The 19,574-nt window shown below is 40.3% G+C and overlaps 1 protein-coding gene across 4 annotated transcripts in view; it reads right to left on the bottom strand.

Annotated features, from left to right (window-relative positions):
• WWC3 (WWC family member 3) overlaps positions 1-19,574 on the bottom strand; it is a 174,680-nt gene that overhangs the window by 61,288 nt on the left and 93,818 nt on the right. For all 4 annotated transcript variants that reach the window (XM_075131229.1, XM_048860547.2, XM_075131228.1 and 1 more), the window contains exons 6-8: positions 19,001-19,130; positions 14,648-14,797; positions 12,250-12,323 (exon numbers count right to left, since the gene is read on the bottom strand). In XM_075131229.1, the coding sequence (XP_074987330.1) occupies positions 12,250-12,323; positions 14,648-14,797; positions 19,001-19,130 (354 nt within the window). The remainder of the gene's footprint in view (positions 1-12,249; positions 12,324-14,647; positions 14,798-19,000; positions 19,131-19,574) is intronic.

The raw sequence follows: 19,574 nt of genomic DNA, 5'->3' as shown, positions 1-19,574 counted from the left end.
CTTTTTCACTATGAGGGTGGCGAAACACTGGAATGCGTTACCTAGGGAGGTGGTAGAATCTCCTTCCTTAGAGGTTTTTAAGGTCAGGCTTGACAAAGCCCTGGCTGGGATGATTTAACTGGGAATTGGTCCTGCTTCGAGCAGAGGGTTGGACTAGATGACCTTCTGGGGTCCCTTCCAACCCTGATATTCTATGATTCTATGATTCCATACTCTTAATAATAAGAATATAGCAGTAGGGATCTATTACTGATCACCTGACAAGGACGGTGATAGTGACTGTTAAATGCTCAGGGAGATTAGAGAGGCTATTAAAATAAATAACACGATAATAATAATAATGGGGGATTTCAACTATACCCGTATTTATTGGGTACATGTCATCTCAGGACAGGATGCAGAGATAAAGTTTCTTGACCCATTAAATGACTGCTTCTTGGAGCAGCAAGTCCTGGAACCCACAAAAGGAGAGGCAGTTCTTGATTTAGTCCTAAATGGAGCATAGGATCAGGTTCAAGAGGTGAATATAACTGGACCACTTGGTAATAGTGACCATAATATAATTAAATTTAACATCCCTGTGGTGGGGAAAACACCATAGCAGCTCAACACAGTAGCATTTAATTTCAGAAAGGGGAACTACACAAAAATGAGAAAGTTAGTAAAAGAGAAATTAAAAGGCACAGTGCCAAAAGTGAAATCCCTGTGAGCTGCATGGAAACTTTTTAAAGACACCATAATAGAGGCTCAACTTAAATGTATACCCTAAATTAAAAAACACAGTAAGAAAACCAAAGAAAGTGCAACCATGGCTAAACAACAAATTAAAAGAAGCAGTGAGAGACAAAAAGGCATTCTTTAAAAAGTGGAAGTTAAATCCTAGTGAGGAAAATAGAAAGGAGCATAAACACTGGCAAATGACGTGCAAAAATATAATTAGAAAGGCCAAAAAAGAATTTGAAGAACAGCTAGCCAAAGACTCAAAAAGTAATAGCAAAAAAATTTTTAAGTACATCAGAAGCAGGAAGCCTGCTAAACAACCAGTGGGGACACTAGACAATCGAGATGCTAAAGGAGCACTCAAAGATAAGGCCATTGTGGAGAAACTAAATGAATTCTTTGCATCAGTCTTCATGGCTGAAGATGTGAAGGAGATTCCCAAACCTGAGCCATTCTGTTTAGATGACAAATCTGAGGCACTGTCACAGATTGAGGTGTCATTAGAGGTGGTTTTGGAACAAACTGATAAACTAAACAGTAATAATTCATCAGGACCAGATGGTATTCACACAAGAGTTCTGAAGGAATTCAAATGTGAAATTGCAGAACTACTAACTGTAGTTTGTAGCCTATCATTTAAATCAACTTCTGTACCAAATGACTGGAGGACAGCTAATGTGACACCAATTTTTAAAAAGGGCTCCAGAGGTGATCCTGGCAATTACAGGGCGCTAAGGCTGACTTCAGTACCAGATAAACTGATTGAAACTATAGTATAGAACAAAATTGTCAGACATATAGATGAACATAATTTGTTGGGGAAGAGTCAACATAGTTTTTGTAAAGGGAAATCATACCTCAAGCTACTAGAATTCTCTGAGGGGGGTCAACAAGCATGCGGACAAGGGGGATACTGGGACAAGGGGGATATAGTATACTTAAATTTTCAGAAAGCCTTTGACAAGGTCCCTCACCAAACGCTCTTAAGCAAAGAAAACTGTCATGGGATAAGAAGGAAGGTCCTCTCATGGATTAGTAACTGATTAAAAGATAGGAAACAAAGGGTAGGAATAAATTGTCAATTTTCAGAATGGAGAGAGATAAATAGTGGTGTCCCCAGAAGTCTGTACTGCATCCAGTCCTATTCAACATATTCATAAATGATCTGGAAAGAGAGGTAAACAGTTATATGGCAAAATTTGCAGATGATACAAAACTACTCAAGATAGTTAAGTCCCAGGCAGACTGCAAAGAGCTACAAAAGGAGCACACAAAACCGGGTGACTGGGCAACAAAAATGATGGATGAAATCCAGTGTTGATAAATGCTAAGTAATGCACATTGGAAAACATAATCCCAACTATACATATAAAATGATGGGGTCTAAATTAGCTGTTACCACTCAAGAAAGTTCTTCGAGTCATTGTGGATAGTTCTCTGAAAACAATCACTCAATGTAAAGTAGCAGTCAAAAAAAGCTTACAGAATGTCGGGAATAATTAAGAAAGGGATAGATAATAAGACAGAAAATATCATATTGCCTCTATATAAATCCATGGTATGCCCACACACTGTGTGCAGATGTGGTCACCCCATCTCAAAAAAGATATACTGGAATTGGAAAAGGTACAAAAAAGGGCAACAAAAATGATTAGGGGTATGGAATGGCTTCCATATGAGGAGAGATTAAGAAGACAGGGACTTTTGATCTTAAGGGGCGGGGGGGAGAGAATAGGATAAGAAGTCTATAAAGTCATGACTGGTGGGGAGAAAGTAAATAAGAAAGTGTTATTTACTCCTTCTCCTAACACACAAACTAGGAGTCACCAAATGAAATTAACAGGTAGCAGATTTAAAACTAACAAAAGTTAGTTTTTTAGGAAGTATGTTTTTGAAGTTTTTTTGTTGAAGAATTGCCACTTTTAGGTCTGAGATTGAGTGACCAGAGAGTTTGAAGTGTTCTCCGACTGGTTTTTGAATGTTATAATTCTTGACGTATGACACAAGACACTGCTGAATTGGAATTAATTTGCAAACTGGATACAATTAACTTAGGCTTGAATAGAGACTGGGAGTGGAAGGGTCATTACACAAAGTAAAACTATCCCCCCCTCCCCCGCACACACTGTTCCTCAGACGTTCTTGTCAACTGCTCGAAATGGCCCACCTTGATTATCGATACAAAAGATTCCCTTCCCTTCCCCCCCCCCCACCCTCCTGCTGGTAATAGCCCACCTTAAGGGATCACTCTCCTTACAGTGTGTACGGTAACTCCCATTGTTTCATTTTCTCTGTGTATATAAATCTCCGCACTGTATTTTCCACTGAATGCATCCAATGAAGTGAGCTGTAGCTCACGAAAGCTTATGCTCAAATAAATTTGTTAATCTCTAAGGTGCCACAAGTACTCCTTTTCTTTTATGAAAATATACTTCCTTTTTTCAGACTGGCAGCCATGTTAGTCTGTATTCGCAAAAAGAAAAGGAGTACTTGTGGCACCCTAGAGACTAACGAATTTATGTGAGCATAAGCTTTCGTGAGCTACAGCTCACTTCATCGAATGCATTCAGTGGAAGATAGAATGGGGAGATTTATGTACACAGAAAACATGAAACAATGGGTATTACCATACACACTGTAAGGAGAGTGATCACTTATGATGAGTTATTACCAGCAGGAGAGCGAGGCGGGGGGCGGGAGGGGGAGGAAACCTTCTGTAGTGATAATCAAGGTGGGCCATTTCCAGCAGTTGACAAGAACGTTTGAGGAACAGTGGGGGCGGGGAGAATAAACAAGGGGAAATAGTTTTACTTTGTGTAATGACCCATCCACTCCCAGTCTCTATTCAAGCCTAAGTTAATTGTATCCAGTTTGCAAATTAATTCCAATTCAGCAGTCTCTCATTGGAGTATGTTTTTGAAGTCTTTTTGTTGAAGAATTGCAACTTTTAGGTCTGTAATTGAGTGACCAAAGAGATTGAAGTGTTCTCCAACTGGTTTTTGTATGTTATAATTCTTGACGTTTGATTTGTGTCCATTTATTCTTTTGCATAGAGACTGTCCGGTTTGACCAAGGTACATGGCAGAAGGGCATTGTTATTTTCTTTGTTGGGCCTGTCCTGTAATAGGTGATTTCTGGGTACTCCTCTGGCTCTGTCCATCTGTTTCTTCACTTCAGCAGGTGGGTATTGTAGTTGTAAGAATGCATGATAGAGATCTTGTAGATGTTTGCCTATGTCTGAGGGGTTGGAGCAAATGTGGTTGTACCGCAGAGCTTTGCTGTAAACAATGGATCGTGTAGTGTGGTCTGGATGAAAGCTGGAGGCATATAGGTAGGCATAGCGGTCAGCAGGTTTCCGGTATAGGGTGGTGTTTATGTGACCATTGCTTATTAGCACCGTAGTGTCCAGGAGGTGGATCTCTTCTGTGGATTGGTCCAGGCTGAGGTTGATGGTGGGATGGAAATTGTTGAAATCATGGTGGAATTCCTCAAAGACTTCTTTTCCATGGGTCCAGATGATGAAGATGTCATCAATGTAGTGCAAGTAGAGTAGGGGCATTAGGGGATGAGAGCTGAGGAAGCGTTGTTCTAAGTCAGCCATAAAAATGTTGGCATACTGTGGGGCCATGCTGATTTGAAGGTATACATTGTCCCCAGTGTGAAATAGTTATGGGTGAGGACAAAGTCACAAAGTTCAGCCACCAGGTTAGCCGTGACATTATCGGGGATAGTGATCTTGACGGCTTGTAGTCCATCTTTGTGTGGAATGTTGGTGTGGAGGGCTTCTACACCCAGAGTGGCCAGGATGGTGTTTTCAGGAAGATGGATTGTAGTTTCCTCAGGAAGTCAGTGGTGTCTCGAAGATAGCTGGGAGTGCTGGTAGACTCCCTCCTCAGGCCCATCATTTGATGATCACCTGTTCTATTAATTTCCTCTGGGGCACCTGGCATTGGCCACTGTCGGAAGACAGGATACTGGACTAGATGGACCTTTGGTCTGACTCAGTATGGCCGTTCTTATGTTCAGAAGCATAATCAAATACTTCATGGGAGATGTGGCATAGTTACTAGAATATTTCAGAATGCTTTTGCTGATGGAAGCTCATATAAGGCATTAAACTATTAGCACCATTCAGAGTTTTGAAAGAAGCAATTTTGCTTTTGATTTCTCTTGCTGTGCAACAATTCTGTCAGAGCAGTGGTCTATGGTGGCCTTTCCAGCTGCCACCAACTACCTTCTGAAGAGGTAGGCTCTCACTGATATAGCAACTGAAGCCAATATCAGTGCTCCAAGAAGGTGCTTGGGTCACTGCTCCAAGTGAGATTGTATTAATGTGACCACAGTTCTGTAGGGCGAGACTGCCAGGGCTCACAGACAAACAGTAAATCCCATGGCGTAGCATTCAGCTGATATTTTTTAAAAGGAGGGGAGGGCAGAGTAAGGGGTGGAAGGAAATAGATGTAGCTTCCCAGGGAGCTGGACTGAACAGTAACACACGTGAATTATGAGCTTCATGTATCCAAAGCAATGGATTCAATGTGGGAGAAAGGATGTTTTCTCCAGAACTTAAAGGCGGTCAGAATCCCCGACTCCATCCTGCAGAAGCTGCTCACAAGAGGAGGCGAATTATCCAATATGGGAAACTGTAGAAAATCTCTGTGCATGTCTTAATTTATGTAAATGTCAAGTCACGCAGGATGGTACAGGATGAGAATTTTTGAAAGAGGGATTTCAACTCAGATCACCTTCAATGGGAAGGGAGGGAGTAGAATTAGCCAAGGGAAATTTTTCTACTACTGGGTCTTTTTCCCCCTAGGGAGCTCAATCTGAAATCTCACACTTGCACTTCTCTGCCAAGAGGCTACGCACACAACATGTAAATCAAATAGAAAATCGTATTTTTTTTTTCTTTACACATGGCAAAGCCAAAAGGTTACTGCTATCTGAAGCTGCTCTATCTCCCTGACTCTGTAGGAGTACAGATAGGATATGGCATGCCAAATATTACCACTCTTACTTTTTTCCATTTTTTTAGAAAGAGAAAAGGGAGGTGGTTTCCACCCTACACTGTGAGTCAATTTTAAATATTCTGTTAACTTTTTTTTCTCCGAATAAACAGAAGAATTTATAGTGTACTGATTCACTGTGTGCTACCAGCATAACAGATTGATTCCATGTTACATTTAAGAAGCAAGGAGTCATGTTAAAATGTTTTACAATTATTATATACTGAAGCATTTTAATTTTCTAGTTTGTAGATTTTAATCCAACATAGCACATTCCTGCACCCACGCTGTGCAGTTACAATAGATGTTTCATCAGCCAAGCGAGGCTGAAGACAAAAATATTTAATGGAGACAAAAGCTCTACAGAAATGCCAGCAAGCTAAAGGGAAGGAATGCATGATAAATGAAGAATGTGACCAGAGATAACTGGTAGGGGCATATTGAGCTTTGTGCAGTTCCACTCAAAACTTAAAATGCCGATTACTACTGTACATTATACTGGGCAAAATAAAGACTTTTTAAAAGCAACTAACACACTTCTGTTGAACAACAGTTCATTGTCAAAGCTGTTATCCCTGGATAGCAAAATTGTATCTTTGTGGCAATTTTAGAAAAATATTTTTAAAACAGAGAGCCTTTTTTATTCGATTAAAAAAAAGTCTAAATTTAGTTCGTAGAGAAAGGTTTTAACCAGGTCACTTATTGATGTTCAGATAACACAAGTACCTCACACTTCGTGAAACGCTCAGCATTTCCCCTCTATTTATGCTTGTGCTACATGCTACAACAAAAAGAAGCAACCAATATGTTTTTCCTGGCATCAAACAAAAAAACTTCTGTGAAGGACATGTAGAATATCTGATTGTACCTCAGAAAATCTAATTAACACCCCGCCCCACATGATTTATACAGTAAGATACAAATAACCCCTATTATATTATATTGCACAAACCACACTTCTCTCCTCCTTCATCCTTGATCAACGTCACATCTCTCCTAGACTGTAAATATGGGGCAAGGCCTTTGACTGATTTCTCTGTACCATGTCACATGGCACTATATATATGAGTGCATTTACAGAAGTTATGCAGTGCAGGCAGTGTACGATGCCAAGCGAAGATGGGCGGGTCATGTAATCCGCAGGCAAGACAATAGATGGGCAACCTGCATCAGTGACTGGATCCCCAGAGACCACAAGCAACCGCTGGGCAGACCCGAGCGGGCAGATCCCATGACAAAACTCTGGACAGAAATGGAAAGAACGTGCTCACAACAAAATGGAATGGTGTGGCGTTGACTTGCGTTCGTGAAGTTACGAGGACAAGCCGGACAAAGGTGATTTAAAGAAGTTGACTGTTTTAGCATGGTCTTTCACTACTGCCCAAACCAAGATCCTTTCTAATTCCTTTGGCCTTCCCTCTAGGTTTATGACCGCAGTGAGCTGCACTATCCAGAGTGCCAATAGGCCAGTGTTTTTAGCAGGTTTGTAACCAGTGTGTTAAAAAACTGTACATTATAAATATCTATCTTTTGAATCATTCCTCAGTCATGTTTTCTCAATTATATAAAAAGTAATGACCCAGTGAAATATATTAGTTTTTCTCTTCCCTCCAAACTCACAATCACAGTTGGACAATTAAGTGGCATATGTGTTGGCCCTAACAAACAAAACAGGATTCCTTAACTCTTTGAAGTAAATGAAAAGGAGCAACAACTTGAAAAACTTTTAACCAGATCAAAGAATTAAATTCCTAGCTCCTACCCCCTCGAGATTTCAGATTAAATTAGGTCTTATAAAAACAACAAGGATGCCTTGTGGCACCTTAGAGACTAACTAAAACACAGTGGTTTTTTTTTTTTTTTTAATTAAATAGAAGTTCTTCCAACTACCAGCCCTGAAACAAGTGATTTAACAAGCATCACACAGGACTTCTGTGACAGAGGCAGGGACAGAATCCTGTTCTCCAGAGCAGCATTTAACGACTTTAACAATGACACCCTCCAGTCTCTTCCTGCAATCCACTGCCTAATTCACTACACACCTCCCAACTTCTGGTACACGTGAAACAGGTCCTGGAGACTATAGCCTCCCTTTCACTACAGGACCCTGATTCATTTCCAGATCAGGTCCATACCATGCACTGAAAGAGGGAGGGGATCTGTGGAAAAAAGGTGTGTGATTATGTTATTAAAGATTGTATCACATTGCTTGTATGCACAAAGGGTGCACAGACAGCCTTAATTCTGGCATTTCCTAACTTCTAAATGCTTGACTTTGTAACTGTAATAGTGTTCTTTTAACACAGTTTTTGTGTAAATTCCTTGCTTTTAAAAAAAAAAAACTGAAAAAACAAAAATTCTATCAAATAGCATCATATTGACACCTATGTGGATGATTAGTAGCATTGGAACCTTTAGATCTCCCACACAGACTTCTGCCATTTGAACTAAGGGGTCTCCAAACTGTGGGGTGTGCCCCCACAGGGAGACCTGAGGACCACAGCCCTCTGTGGAGATAGAGGTGGTTAGGGACTATTTAGAAAAGCTGGACGTGCACAAGTCCATGGGGCCGGACGAGTTGCATCCGAGAGTGCTGAAGGAATTGGCGGCTGTGATTGCAGAGCCATTGGCCATTATCTTTGAAAACTCGTGGCGAACGGGGGAAGTCCTGGATGACTGGAAAAAGGCTAATGTAGTGCCAATCTTTAAAAAAGGGAAGAAGAAGGATCCAGGGAACTACAGGCCAGTCAGCCTCACCTCAGTCCCTGGAAAAATCATGGAGCAGGTCCTCAAAGAATCAATCCTGAAGCACTTGCATGAGAGGAAAGTGATCAGGAACAGCCAGCATGGATTCACCAAGGGAAGGTCATGCCTGACTAATCTAATTGCCTTTTATGATGAGATTACTGGTTCTGTGGATGAAGGGAAAGCAGTGGATGCATTGTTTCTTGACTTTAGCAAAGCTTTTGACACGGTCTCCCACAGTATTCTTGTGAGCAAGTTAAGGAAGTATGGGCTGGAAGAATGCACTATAAGGTGGGTAGAAAGCTGGCTAGATTGTCGGGCTCAATGGGTAGTGATCAATGGCTCCATGTCTAGTTGGCAGCCGGTATCAAGTGGAGTGCCCCAAGGGTCGGTCTTGTTCAATATCTTCATAAATGATCTGGAGGATGGTGTGGATTGCACTCTCAGCAAATTTGCGGATGATACTAAACTGGGAGGAGTGGTAGATACGCTGGAGGGGAGGGATAGGATACAGAAGGACCTAGACAAATTGGAGGATTGGGCCAAAAGAAATCTGATGATTTCAATGAGGTTCAATAAGGATAAGTGCAGGGTCCTGCACTTAGGATGGAAGAATCCAATGCACCGCTACAGACTAGGGACCGAATGGCTAGGCAACAGTTCTGCGGAAAAGGACCTAGGGGTGACAGTGGACGAGAAGCTGGATATGAGTCAGCAGTGTGCCCTTGTTGCCAAGAAGGCCAATGGCATTTTGGGATGTATAAGTAGGGGCATAGCGAGCAGATCGAGGGACGTGATCGTTCCCCTCTATTCGACATTGGTGAGGCCTCATCTGGAGTACTGTGTCCAGTTTTGGGCCCCACACTACAAGAAGGATGTGGAGAAATTGGAGAGAGTCCAGCAAAGGGCAACAAAAATGATTAGGGGTCTAGAACACATGACTTATGAGGAGAGGCTGAGGGAGCTGGGATTGTTTAGCCTGCAGAAGAGAAGAATGAGGGGGGATTTGATAGCTGCTTTCAACTACCTGAAAGGGGGTTCCAAAGAGGATGGCTCTAGACCGTTCTCAATGGTAGCAGATGACAGAACGAGGAGTAATGGTCTCAAGTTGCAGTGGGGGAGGTTTAGATTGGATATTAGGAAAAACTTTTTCACTAAGAGGGTGGCGAAACACTGGAATGCGTTACCTAGGGAGGTGGTAGAATCTCCTTCCTTAGAGGTTTTTAAGGTCAGGCTTGACAAAGCCCTGGCTGGGATGATTTAACTGGGAATTGGTCCTGCTTCAAGCAGGGGGTTGGACTAGATGACCTTCAGGGGTCCCTTCCAACCCTGATATTCTATGATTCTATGAATGTTCAGGAAGTTCAGTGGGGCCAGGGCCAGCCCCCAAAAGGGAGAGGGGTGGGTAGGGAGTGCCACCCAGCCCCACTCCAGTTCCGGCCCCAGCCCCAGTTCCACTCCAACCCCTGCCCAGCTCTGGCCGCAGCCACAGTTCCACTCCATCCCCTGCTCATCATCTAGTCCAGTTCTGCCCTCATTCCCTCTCTGCCCCCACGTCAACTCCGCCTCTGCCCTAATTCCTCCCCCATACCCAGTTCGGCCCCCAGTTCCTCCATTATTGGTATGGAAAGCGACAGGAAAAGTTTGGGCACCACCGCTCTGTGCGGTCCGGCAGGAGAGGGGGATGAAACACACCCTCTGACAGTAGGTTTCAGTGATATTTGATGGCAGCAGAGGAAGCTCAGGAATCTTAAGTTCCACTCCAGCCTTTGGAGGGACTGTCTCTGGTGGACACAGACTCTTCTGTCCATTCCATCCAAGACTTCTTCTGCTCCGTGCCTTGCAACATGCTTGTCTGTTTCCCACCCCTGGCTCTTTGTCCCAGTGCCATTCTCCCCACCTAGCCAGTCCCAGCCTCCACTCCTCAGGCTTCTAATCCTAAATCACAGTCTCACTGCCCAACAAGTCCTTGTCTCACCCCCAGGACTCCTCCTCTCATACTTCTTGCTCAGCTATTCCCAGTTCCTCCTCACCCCCTTGCTCCTCACCCACCCAGTCCCAGTTCCCCCACTCTCAGAACCTTGTCTAATCGTTTTTTCCCCTTTTCCCCCATCCTCCACTACCCATGTTCTCCATCCTCACTGGCTCTCAATCCCAGTCTCTCTCCCTAGGTTTCTTGCAATATGTCTCCCAGTCCCAGTCTCCTTGTCCAGTCAACTCCAGTAACCCCTGCTCAATTCTTTGCCCCAATGTATTTCCTCCCTCTCCCTTCCTCCCACATCCAGCTCTTGTGCCCCCTGCATTCACATCAGACCGCTTCCTGCTGCTTGCTTCCTGGGTCCAGCAGCAGTGCACTGAGAATGGATGAGAGTCAGCCTCCCTGCTTTCAGTCCTGGTGCTTAGCTGTGGCAGGGCAAGTCCTGCTTAGCCTGGGCTGGAGTTATACTCAGTATGGACAGAATCTTCAGAGAATTTAGATGTGAAGTTCTAGCAAGTCACCATCAAGCATGTGTGAAATGCAATTATTCAACCTTGGCCAAGATTATTCTGATTTTCACAGGAATGGAGAAAAGAAAATCCCTGACACAGTGTTACCCTCACCCCCTGCCAAATGTCAAGACTCTGCTCCCAAGCATGGGGGTGCTATAGCTACCAAAAGAAAAGGTCACCAGAATTTTTTATCATGAGCAAAGGATCTATTTTTTCTAGCCTCATTCTGAGAAATGCCTGAACCACTTTGCTTGAAATGTTGAAAAATTTAGGCTAAGGCAGACACCTGGCTTGGAAAATGTCAGACCCAAAGGTTAAGTTTTGGCAAAGTTATATGCTACTGAACACATGGTTGTGGGAGGTGTCAGGCAATCTTAACGGTGCTACCAACCCTACCTATAAAAAGCACAGTTACAGCGATGCAATCTCATTGTCCTCAAATTACCATTTATACTAGTGCTACCCTATCACCTTCAATTGCACAGGTGTAACTGAGCACGTAATTTGAGGAGAATAGAGCTGCTAAGTAGCACAGCAAACAGAAATTAGTTAATTTTCTTGATGCATAAACCAGAAGAGTGTCCAATTTACTTTTACAGTGTTATGTTCTGCAGGATTGATACACTAATGCAAAAAAAAAAAAAAGTCAAATCACTAGGTAGGCAGGTATGTCCGAAGGAATTAGTGAAGGATGAACAAATTTCAAACATTTTGTTTTTAAAAATAAAAACCACCCTTTGTTAATTAGAGATCTCAAAAGTTTAAAAGCACTGCTGTTCAGTTAAGAAAGTTTTGTTTTCACTAGCTCGCTTTGAGTTTTAAGCCTTATCTACACTGATTTAGTTAAACTAGTGCAAACCTTTATGCAGTCATACTTATATTGACTTAAAACTGGTTATATTGGTTTAGCTTGCCCTGTAAATTTACCAAAGAGCTAAACAGATATAAACTGGATTTAAATTAATTTAAGAGTGTCCACACAGGGTTTTGCGACAGTTTAACAAAGCCACTTTAAAACCACAGTTTTAAACTAGTGCAAATGTATATGGGGCTTCTGATATGTCTGACACTTGGATTTTCCCCTGAAAACAAGTATCGTAATCTTACTAATAATGTTATGTTACAGCAAACCTCAACTACCTCTGGACTAAGCACTAGCAAATTCAGTTAATTAATCTTTCTAAAATTGTTTCAGGAGGTAAACTGAAAGTGATATCGTTTCTTTGCTTCAAATCTATTTCCAAAGCTGTAGTCACAAAGAACAGATAACAGGCTTAAGTTTACTTACCTCTTTTTGGCCTCTTCATATTGCCAGCTCAGTCTTACTTTGTCCACAAGTCTTGTTTTATCATCAAAGCAAAACTTTTTTTGGAGTTGAGGACCAGGAAGAGAAGGAAAGGTGGAGAAACACAACACACATTAGTAACAAACATTTTAAAAAAAGACTAAAAATAAAATGTAGTCTCCCCACCCAAGCTTACCAAAAAACTGTCAATGTTTCAAATAAAAATGTGTCCGCAAGAGATAGTTTGGATTCTTAAGATATGAAATTGGGTTATTAATAAATTATCTAAAGGTGCAGTAAGTGTAAAGTTAGCCCTCTCAGTAAAAACAGCCTTTCTGGAAATTAAACGAGTTAGTAACACTTAATTATGCATTGTCAAGACCTTCCTAAGTCAGAGTTCAAAATGTAAAGTACAGGATATATCAAATGAGTGCAATATTTAATTGCTTATCACAGTAGTATTCTTATTTTATGGGAAAATTCAGTGCAAAGTCATTGGGGTTTTACTTCCAAAGCAAAAAGAAAGATGTTCCCTATATGTTGAAGCATTACTCAGTATTTTAGTCCCTGGAATCCATGTCTCTTTGCTTAAATTTATCTAGAAATAAACAGATTAAACAGTTTTATTCCAATGTGCTACAACTGCTTCTTGAATCAAAAGGTTTCAGCATTGTCACCATGCTGCAATTCTTACTGTAGCAAAGCTAGCTCTCTTCTGCAAACCCTCCTCGGGCAATATGCTCTATCACGTGCAGCTTTAGTTCCTCTCCCAGCCAGCCACATATAGCTTAATAGCTATAACTTCTCTAGATCCCCATACACACCAGATCACTGAGCTTCTAGTCCCTTGTCAGTTGCCTATCCTACTCTATGCACCTTCAGGCACAGGTAACACAATCCACCAATTTCCCACACTCAACCATCAGCTGATACTAATTCCCCCACTCCAGAATATTTTTCAAATTCAGGAGTGCAAGGGTTATCCTTATGCAGTTATACATTTATATTTTCTAACCAAATGTATACTATACAAACTTAGTCTTCAAAAGATACCGTAGTTGGTTTGTCTTGGATGGTATTGTGTGTGCATTCTGAAGCAGAGGATATGGCTATTATCCTTTTGGTAAACTAGGAGCCTGCAGTCTGACCCACCACCAGTTTCAACAAATGACTTTCCAATTGTACCACATGACTCTCACTTTGGACCATGTGAGAAAAAGTTAGTGCCAGATAAATTCCTTCAAACTCTTCACAGACCACAATCACACGTCGTATTTATAAAAAATTCCCTTTCTACTCACCCATCACTCATGGGTGAAAGGGACTAGAGGGAAAACGGACCAAAGAAAAATGCATGGTATACAACGCTCAGAAAAAGCGGTTAACTTAAAGATCTTGAATTGTAACAATCTTTGTATCTGAAGTAACATTCAAATTCTTATACTATCTCACTGTGAATGGGCTCTCAACTACACTTCTAATTTCCTCAGATGCAGTTGCTTACTTTTTGCCCATGAAAACCTAATTCAAATGACCAAAGTAGCAGTGCATGGTAACCACTTTAACAGGCATGCACATCACAGTGTAATTCACATTGTGTTGTTTAAGTGTGGTGCTCTTATACTTTTCTTGAACATGTTTTTAAAAAGGACTTGAAGGAAATGACAGCGAAAGCTGACCAACTAGATCTAGAAGGAAGTGGATTCTTATTAAGAAAAAATATTAGAGCCCTAATTTAAATTGTAAATTTCTCTCTATCTTGGAAGAAAGGAGTGGAAATCAACTTAGATCTTGGATCTTTTAATCCAGATGAAAAGATGAAACCATTGTGGTAAAGAAACATGACAGCTCAGAGGGTAACAAGTCCTTGAAGCAAATGTCAAATTGGGCACCTACAACACTTTATTTTTTCCCCTCCAGCATGGCTGTAATACTAGTAAAAGTTTGATGCTTGGTGCAAACAGCTGGCAACAATTGCACTATAAAAAGGCAAAACCATAGACTGGGAGGCTTGTGAACACTCCTGTGGGGAACTATTATTCAAAATCTACTTTGCCATCTGCCCATTAGTCATGGCGAAGGTAAGAAAGTGATCACTTCAGCCCAGACTGATGGAACTGAGGAGCAGATTCCTTTGCAAACACATTTCACAAAGGCCTTTTGCATGTTTGAGGATTAGAATCACAAAGCACATAACTAGTGAACATTATTTGCATACTATTAAACTAAAATGGATTCTTTTAAAAAAATGGAGAAAAAAACAAACAGTATTTTCTTCCAAGCATCCATTCCACCACAGCCAAAACATCTTTGAATTAAAATGGAAAACGAACCATAATCATGTGACTAACATAAAAGCAGCTTATTTTCCACAGCAAACATCTCACATTGGAACACATACCTCTCCAGTGATGTCAGTTTGAGAACAAGCATCACAGTGTTGTTGAGGTAAACAGGAGTCACTGAGTGAACCAGAATTGTGCTGGAGACCTCGCAGAGAGTCTGTAATACAACAGCTATTCCTGAATCCATCCGTTAGCTTCGCCAGGCTCTAAAAAAAGAACATTAAAAAAGTGATCTAATAGAATCTAATTTTGGTTGTCCATTTAAAAAAAAATAGGAGAATTATTCCACCCACTACTTTTTCTATTATTGGGATATAATAGGAGGTTTATTAAAAAAGCTACCTGTAAGAAAGTCAAATTTATCATTTCATTCTGTGAAATGGGATCTTTGTTTTGAAAACTCCATTTCCAAAACCCCCCAATGATTGTATATTGTATTTAAGTGTTTATTAAAACTAATATAGTTTAAATCCAAGAACAACAAATAGCTAAGAAATATCTGTCAAATTTTCCAGTTTTCAGAGGTGTGATTAGCTCTGACTTTAATACACAGCAGCTGCCATCTTCCACGACAGACAGCAGAGCCATGTCTTACCTGCCCCTGCATCAAACACATAACACTCCTCAGTGACTGATCCCTCACCCATCCTGAAAAAATATCACCCATTGCTTCAATTTTAAATCACAGTTAATTCCATCCCTGGATTCTATAATCGCAAGGTCCATGCGGCCAGAGAGGTTTTTCACTTGGATTGCAGGAAGGACAGCACTGTGAAATCTGTGGATCTGAGCAGACTGTGTCGGTAAGGGTGCAGAACAGCACAGAGGGAGAACGACAGGTAAGACACAATCATGCAAAATAGCAACTGCCAGTAGGAAGGAAAGTTTTCAATTTGTTAAAATTAAATGTTAATTAAAAGAAGAAAGCAAATATGATTTTTATACAAGCTTAATCAACATGATTTGGGGTTTTTAAAGTTCCCATTAAGCAGAGTTTTTCTTCAAGATAAATAGCCAATTTTTAATTTCATGATTTGACTATTTGATTATTCACCCGGTCCTGCAAACTTTCAAAAGATTTTTTCTTTTGGCACAATTAAAACAAAAACCATACAGTGTGGCATGCATGAGAGAGACCACTGGCATCCACCACTGTGAAAAAATTAAACATAAAATATTTAAATAAACTTCTCCCACACATTCCCAAAAAGAGATAAGCCACACTAACAAATCCCATCAAAAATTAAGTTAACCTACTATGACCATACTGACCAGCATCAGGTAGAAGACTGTTACCTTACAAAGAACTAATCGGATTCTAAACTACAGAGGCTCAGTGCCAGTGAAACACAGTTTGCTGATTTTAGGTTCCCATGGGGATTGCGAATTTGCAACGACCTTTAGTTATTAGGCACACCCAATTTATTAAGAAAAAAAAGACATAATATAGCTCAGTGGTTCTCAAACCGTAGTTCACAAAGAGCTGCAGACAACATGGTACTTCTGGCATCTCCCCTTTGCTTACAATTGGACAACTACAGAAGCAAGAAAAAAGCCCTTCCTGAAAGCTAATAGAGGAGAGGGGCCTAATGCCCTCTGATTCCCACACATGCTCTACCACACGGTGTGGTCCCACTTTCATCTATCCTGCCCGGCTCAAAGTCATTCATCTCCACGAGGTACAGGGAAAATGGAGCTGTGCTGGGTGTAGGGCAATGGGGGTCTTCTGCCTGAAACTTCTCCCACTTCATAGTTCTATCCTATAGTTCATATCCATAGTTCATAGGGACACTATACCAAATACACATACACACACACACACACACACTATCAGATACTATTTTGGGGCAAGAGACCTGTACTTCATGTTAGATAGAAACAACTCTTCAACTTCAATATTTCCTACTCAATCCCCCAACCCAGTAAAAGAAAAAGAAAATCTCCCCAGGGCTGTCAATGGCTGTTAAAATTAAAAAAGAAACACACACACTGGCGCAGACAAAATCAATATAAATCTACACTTTGGAGGCACGGGGGAAGAGTAGCTCTCAGAAGTCTAACCACGCACACAAACTTTATAAACATTCCCCCATCTTTTTGGAGCAATGACACCACATATATGGTATTATTTCTAACCACAGCACCCAGTTTAAATCTGTCCCCCTCTTCCTTCCTTGCCTCAGACTTCTCTCCCACATATCCTCGTCCAATTATCATATTTCTACAACAGCCACAGTTTTCTGAGCACCTACAGAAGACTGAGTCACCTCTGCTATGTTTAGGTCCACTGCCTACACCTTACAGATTTAGATTAAGAGGTAGTTATGAAGTTTTCTATTTCCTCTTTCTGGAATAATTTACAAAGTGTTTAAACATAAAACTCCCAATTCCTCCAAAACCACTGCTTTTTCCAAAATGTGTTTATTGTGAGTGAGATTTTTTTTCCCTTCTCCTGCTAAGCAATGTTTTTAAAATGTAAGAGTAATATGGAAAATTTTAAACAGACTTCATTCTGGTTCTACATGACTGATATACTCATATTTTGAAATTTAAATATTTTTATTTTGTTAAACCTTAAAATTGGGTCAGGATTGTAAAGTATGCCAAAATTGAATAAAATATGTAACTACTAATTTTGAAACAAATGAATATTAAAAGACTATTGCACCATAATACGCACTGGAAGAAATATACAATTGTGACAACTTCAATTCTCATCAGTAAAACAGATCTAAAACCAACGACCAATATCATCCTAAATGTCTCATTTGTTCTGTATGACTTCTTATTCCAGGCTTGCCAGAGGACCCGTTTCAGTCCATGATATTTAACTTGATCCTAGATTTGTAATTACTTAATAGTACTTTTTAGGCCACTGCTATCACTCTTAAAGTTTGTTTTAAAGGTCCAATTCTCAAGACTTCTCAGTCTTTCAGGTGGACACTGTGTTGCTGGGTTAAGACATAAGAATAAAAAAAATAGTCTAGTGGGAGAGTTAAACAAGGTCAGTAGTTGAGCTGATCCAAGATTTCTCACACACAAATCTTTGAACTGCCAGTTACTTTCCCCAAATGTGCATTATGGAATCCAGGAAGAATTGCTTTTCTAATTCTTCTCACTAGCCATGGCATGTGGAAGGCTGAAAACCATTTTAAAAGTTGGCCAATACAAAATAGCAAATATACTGAAAGTTGCCAAGGCTGAAATTTTTAATAGTGACTTCACTGTTCTGCCTACTTAGACAATGTTTTGTAGTCCATCAGCTGACCTTTGGGTAATGCTTCAGAGACTGAATAATTTTTAAACTATGGAAACATAATATAAGAAGATTACAAGATACCCAGATAATTAATCAAACAAAAGGTAACAGAACATGATGAAACTACTGCAGAGAGAGATGAAAGATGCATTTGAAAGGCTATGTTAACTTACTAGGCTCCTAAAAGTTAGCAGCCAAGATATTCCCTTGCACAGCAGAGGTGATTTAACAGAACTATCCTTGTCATCTTTCCGAGCCCACAGGCTCTCTGGGTTTTTTTAATAAGGTGTATAATGCTAACATATGGTATGTAGTTGAGACTTAAAAAAAGGAAAGGGGAGAGGTTAATGCCTAATGATAGTGAGATAGAGATGAAGAGGCTTCATACAATCATATGTGATTACATTCCAGTTATCTGGACTAGTACATCATAGTACTACTAGTCCTCCGTTGGAAGTTGAAGCCAAAAAGGTGGATCACTGAATTTTTAAAAACCATAGGACAAGCTGTAATGGTCAAGAGGAGCAAAAATGTTATTAGAGGCCTGGATAGATTCTAAATGAGGATAAATTAATAAAATAAACACTTCATAGTTTAAAGAAGATAGGAGGAAACATGGTATAGAGATATATAAAATAATAAGTGGGTTAGCACATTCCCTGTTTCATTATACAAACAAAAAGAGAACATAAAATGAAATTAAAGACAAGTAATGTAAAACTGATCAAAGAATATATTTTCTTATGTAATGTAATTACTCTGTGAAACTCAAGGTATCCGTGAAGTCAAGAGTTTACATGGATTAAAATAAAGATGAGACATTTATATGAATAATAAGATTTAGTTATACTATCTAGGGTATAAATGATTCAGGGATATGAACTCTCAGGCTCAGGACATAGGCCAACCACTAATGGATAGGGATGAGTAAGAAACTTTCCAGATAAGCATGTTACTGCATAATCTGTCCACGATGTGGGTTTTGCACCTCTCCTCTACTTCTGATCAATGTCAGACAGAATATCAGACTAGATCAGACCACTATCTGATTCAGTTTAGCAATTCCTATGCACCTACAAACAAGGGAAAACAGTAGAGACCAGGGGAAGCTACATTTTTGCAGCTATTCATCCAGTAGAAAGTTTCTTACCTGCATAAGGTCCTGCCTTTCTTTCTCACCCATACAAATAGCTTTCTTTATGGTTCGGAGCTCATTCATTATGGCCTGGGCTTCATCCAGTTTATAATTTGTATGAGCATTTGACATTTTACGATCAATCCTGTTGGCAAAAATTCAGAGAAATTTAAAAGTTAACTAATTATGCAAAAGTTCCAAAAGTATTGGTTGCTAATATGCCACTTCATTTATAAGAATAAAATGGTATATTTACTTTGAATTAACAAACACCAAGTATTTATAATATTCTGAAGTTATCTGACCATAAACCAGGAAACTGAAATGGCAATGCAGTTGGCCCAACTCCGCTTCCCCAGAACTGACAAGTTTCCTGTTTTTAACCTCCGGAACCAGAGTTCACAGTTCATGCAACATAAACATACACTCTAAAGGCAGTTTTATGTAATAAAAATAAAATTAACTTACAAAGTAGAATTACAGATGGTTAAGTTGAAATAGATCCCTTAGTGTAAGCTGCTCCAATACCCTGCCAATGCAGCATTGATTCATAGATTCCAAGGCCAGAAGGGGCCATTGTGATCATCTA

Source organism: Caretta caretta, chromosome 1 (assembly GCF_965140235.1).
Source record: "Caretta caretta isolate rCarCar2 chromosome 1, rCarCar1.hap1, whole genome shotgun sequence".
In the NCBI taxonomy this organism is placed as follows: domain Eukaryota; kingdom Metazoa; phylum Chordata; order Testudines; family Cheloniidae; genus Caretta; species Caretta caretta.
Note: the sequence above shows the minus strand (reverse complement) of the source record. Positions and strands in the feature narration are given on the sequence as shown.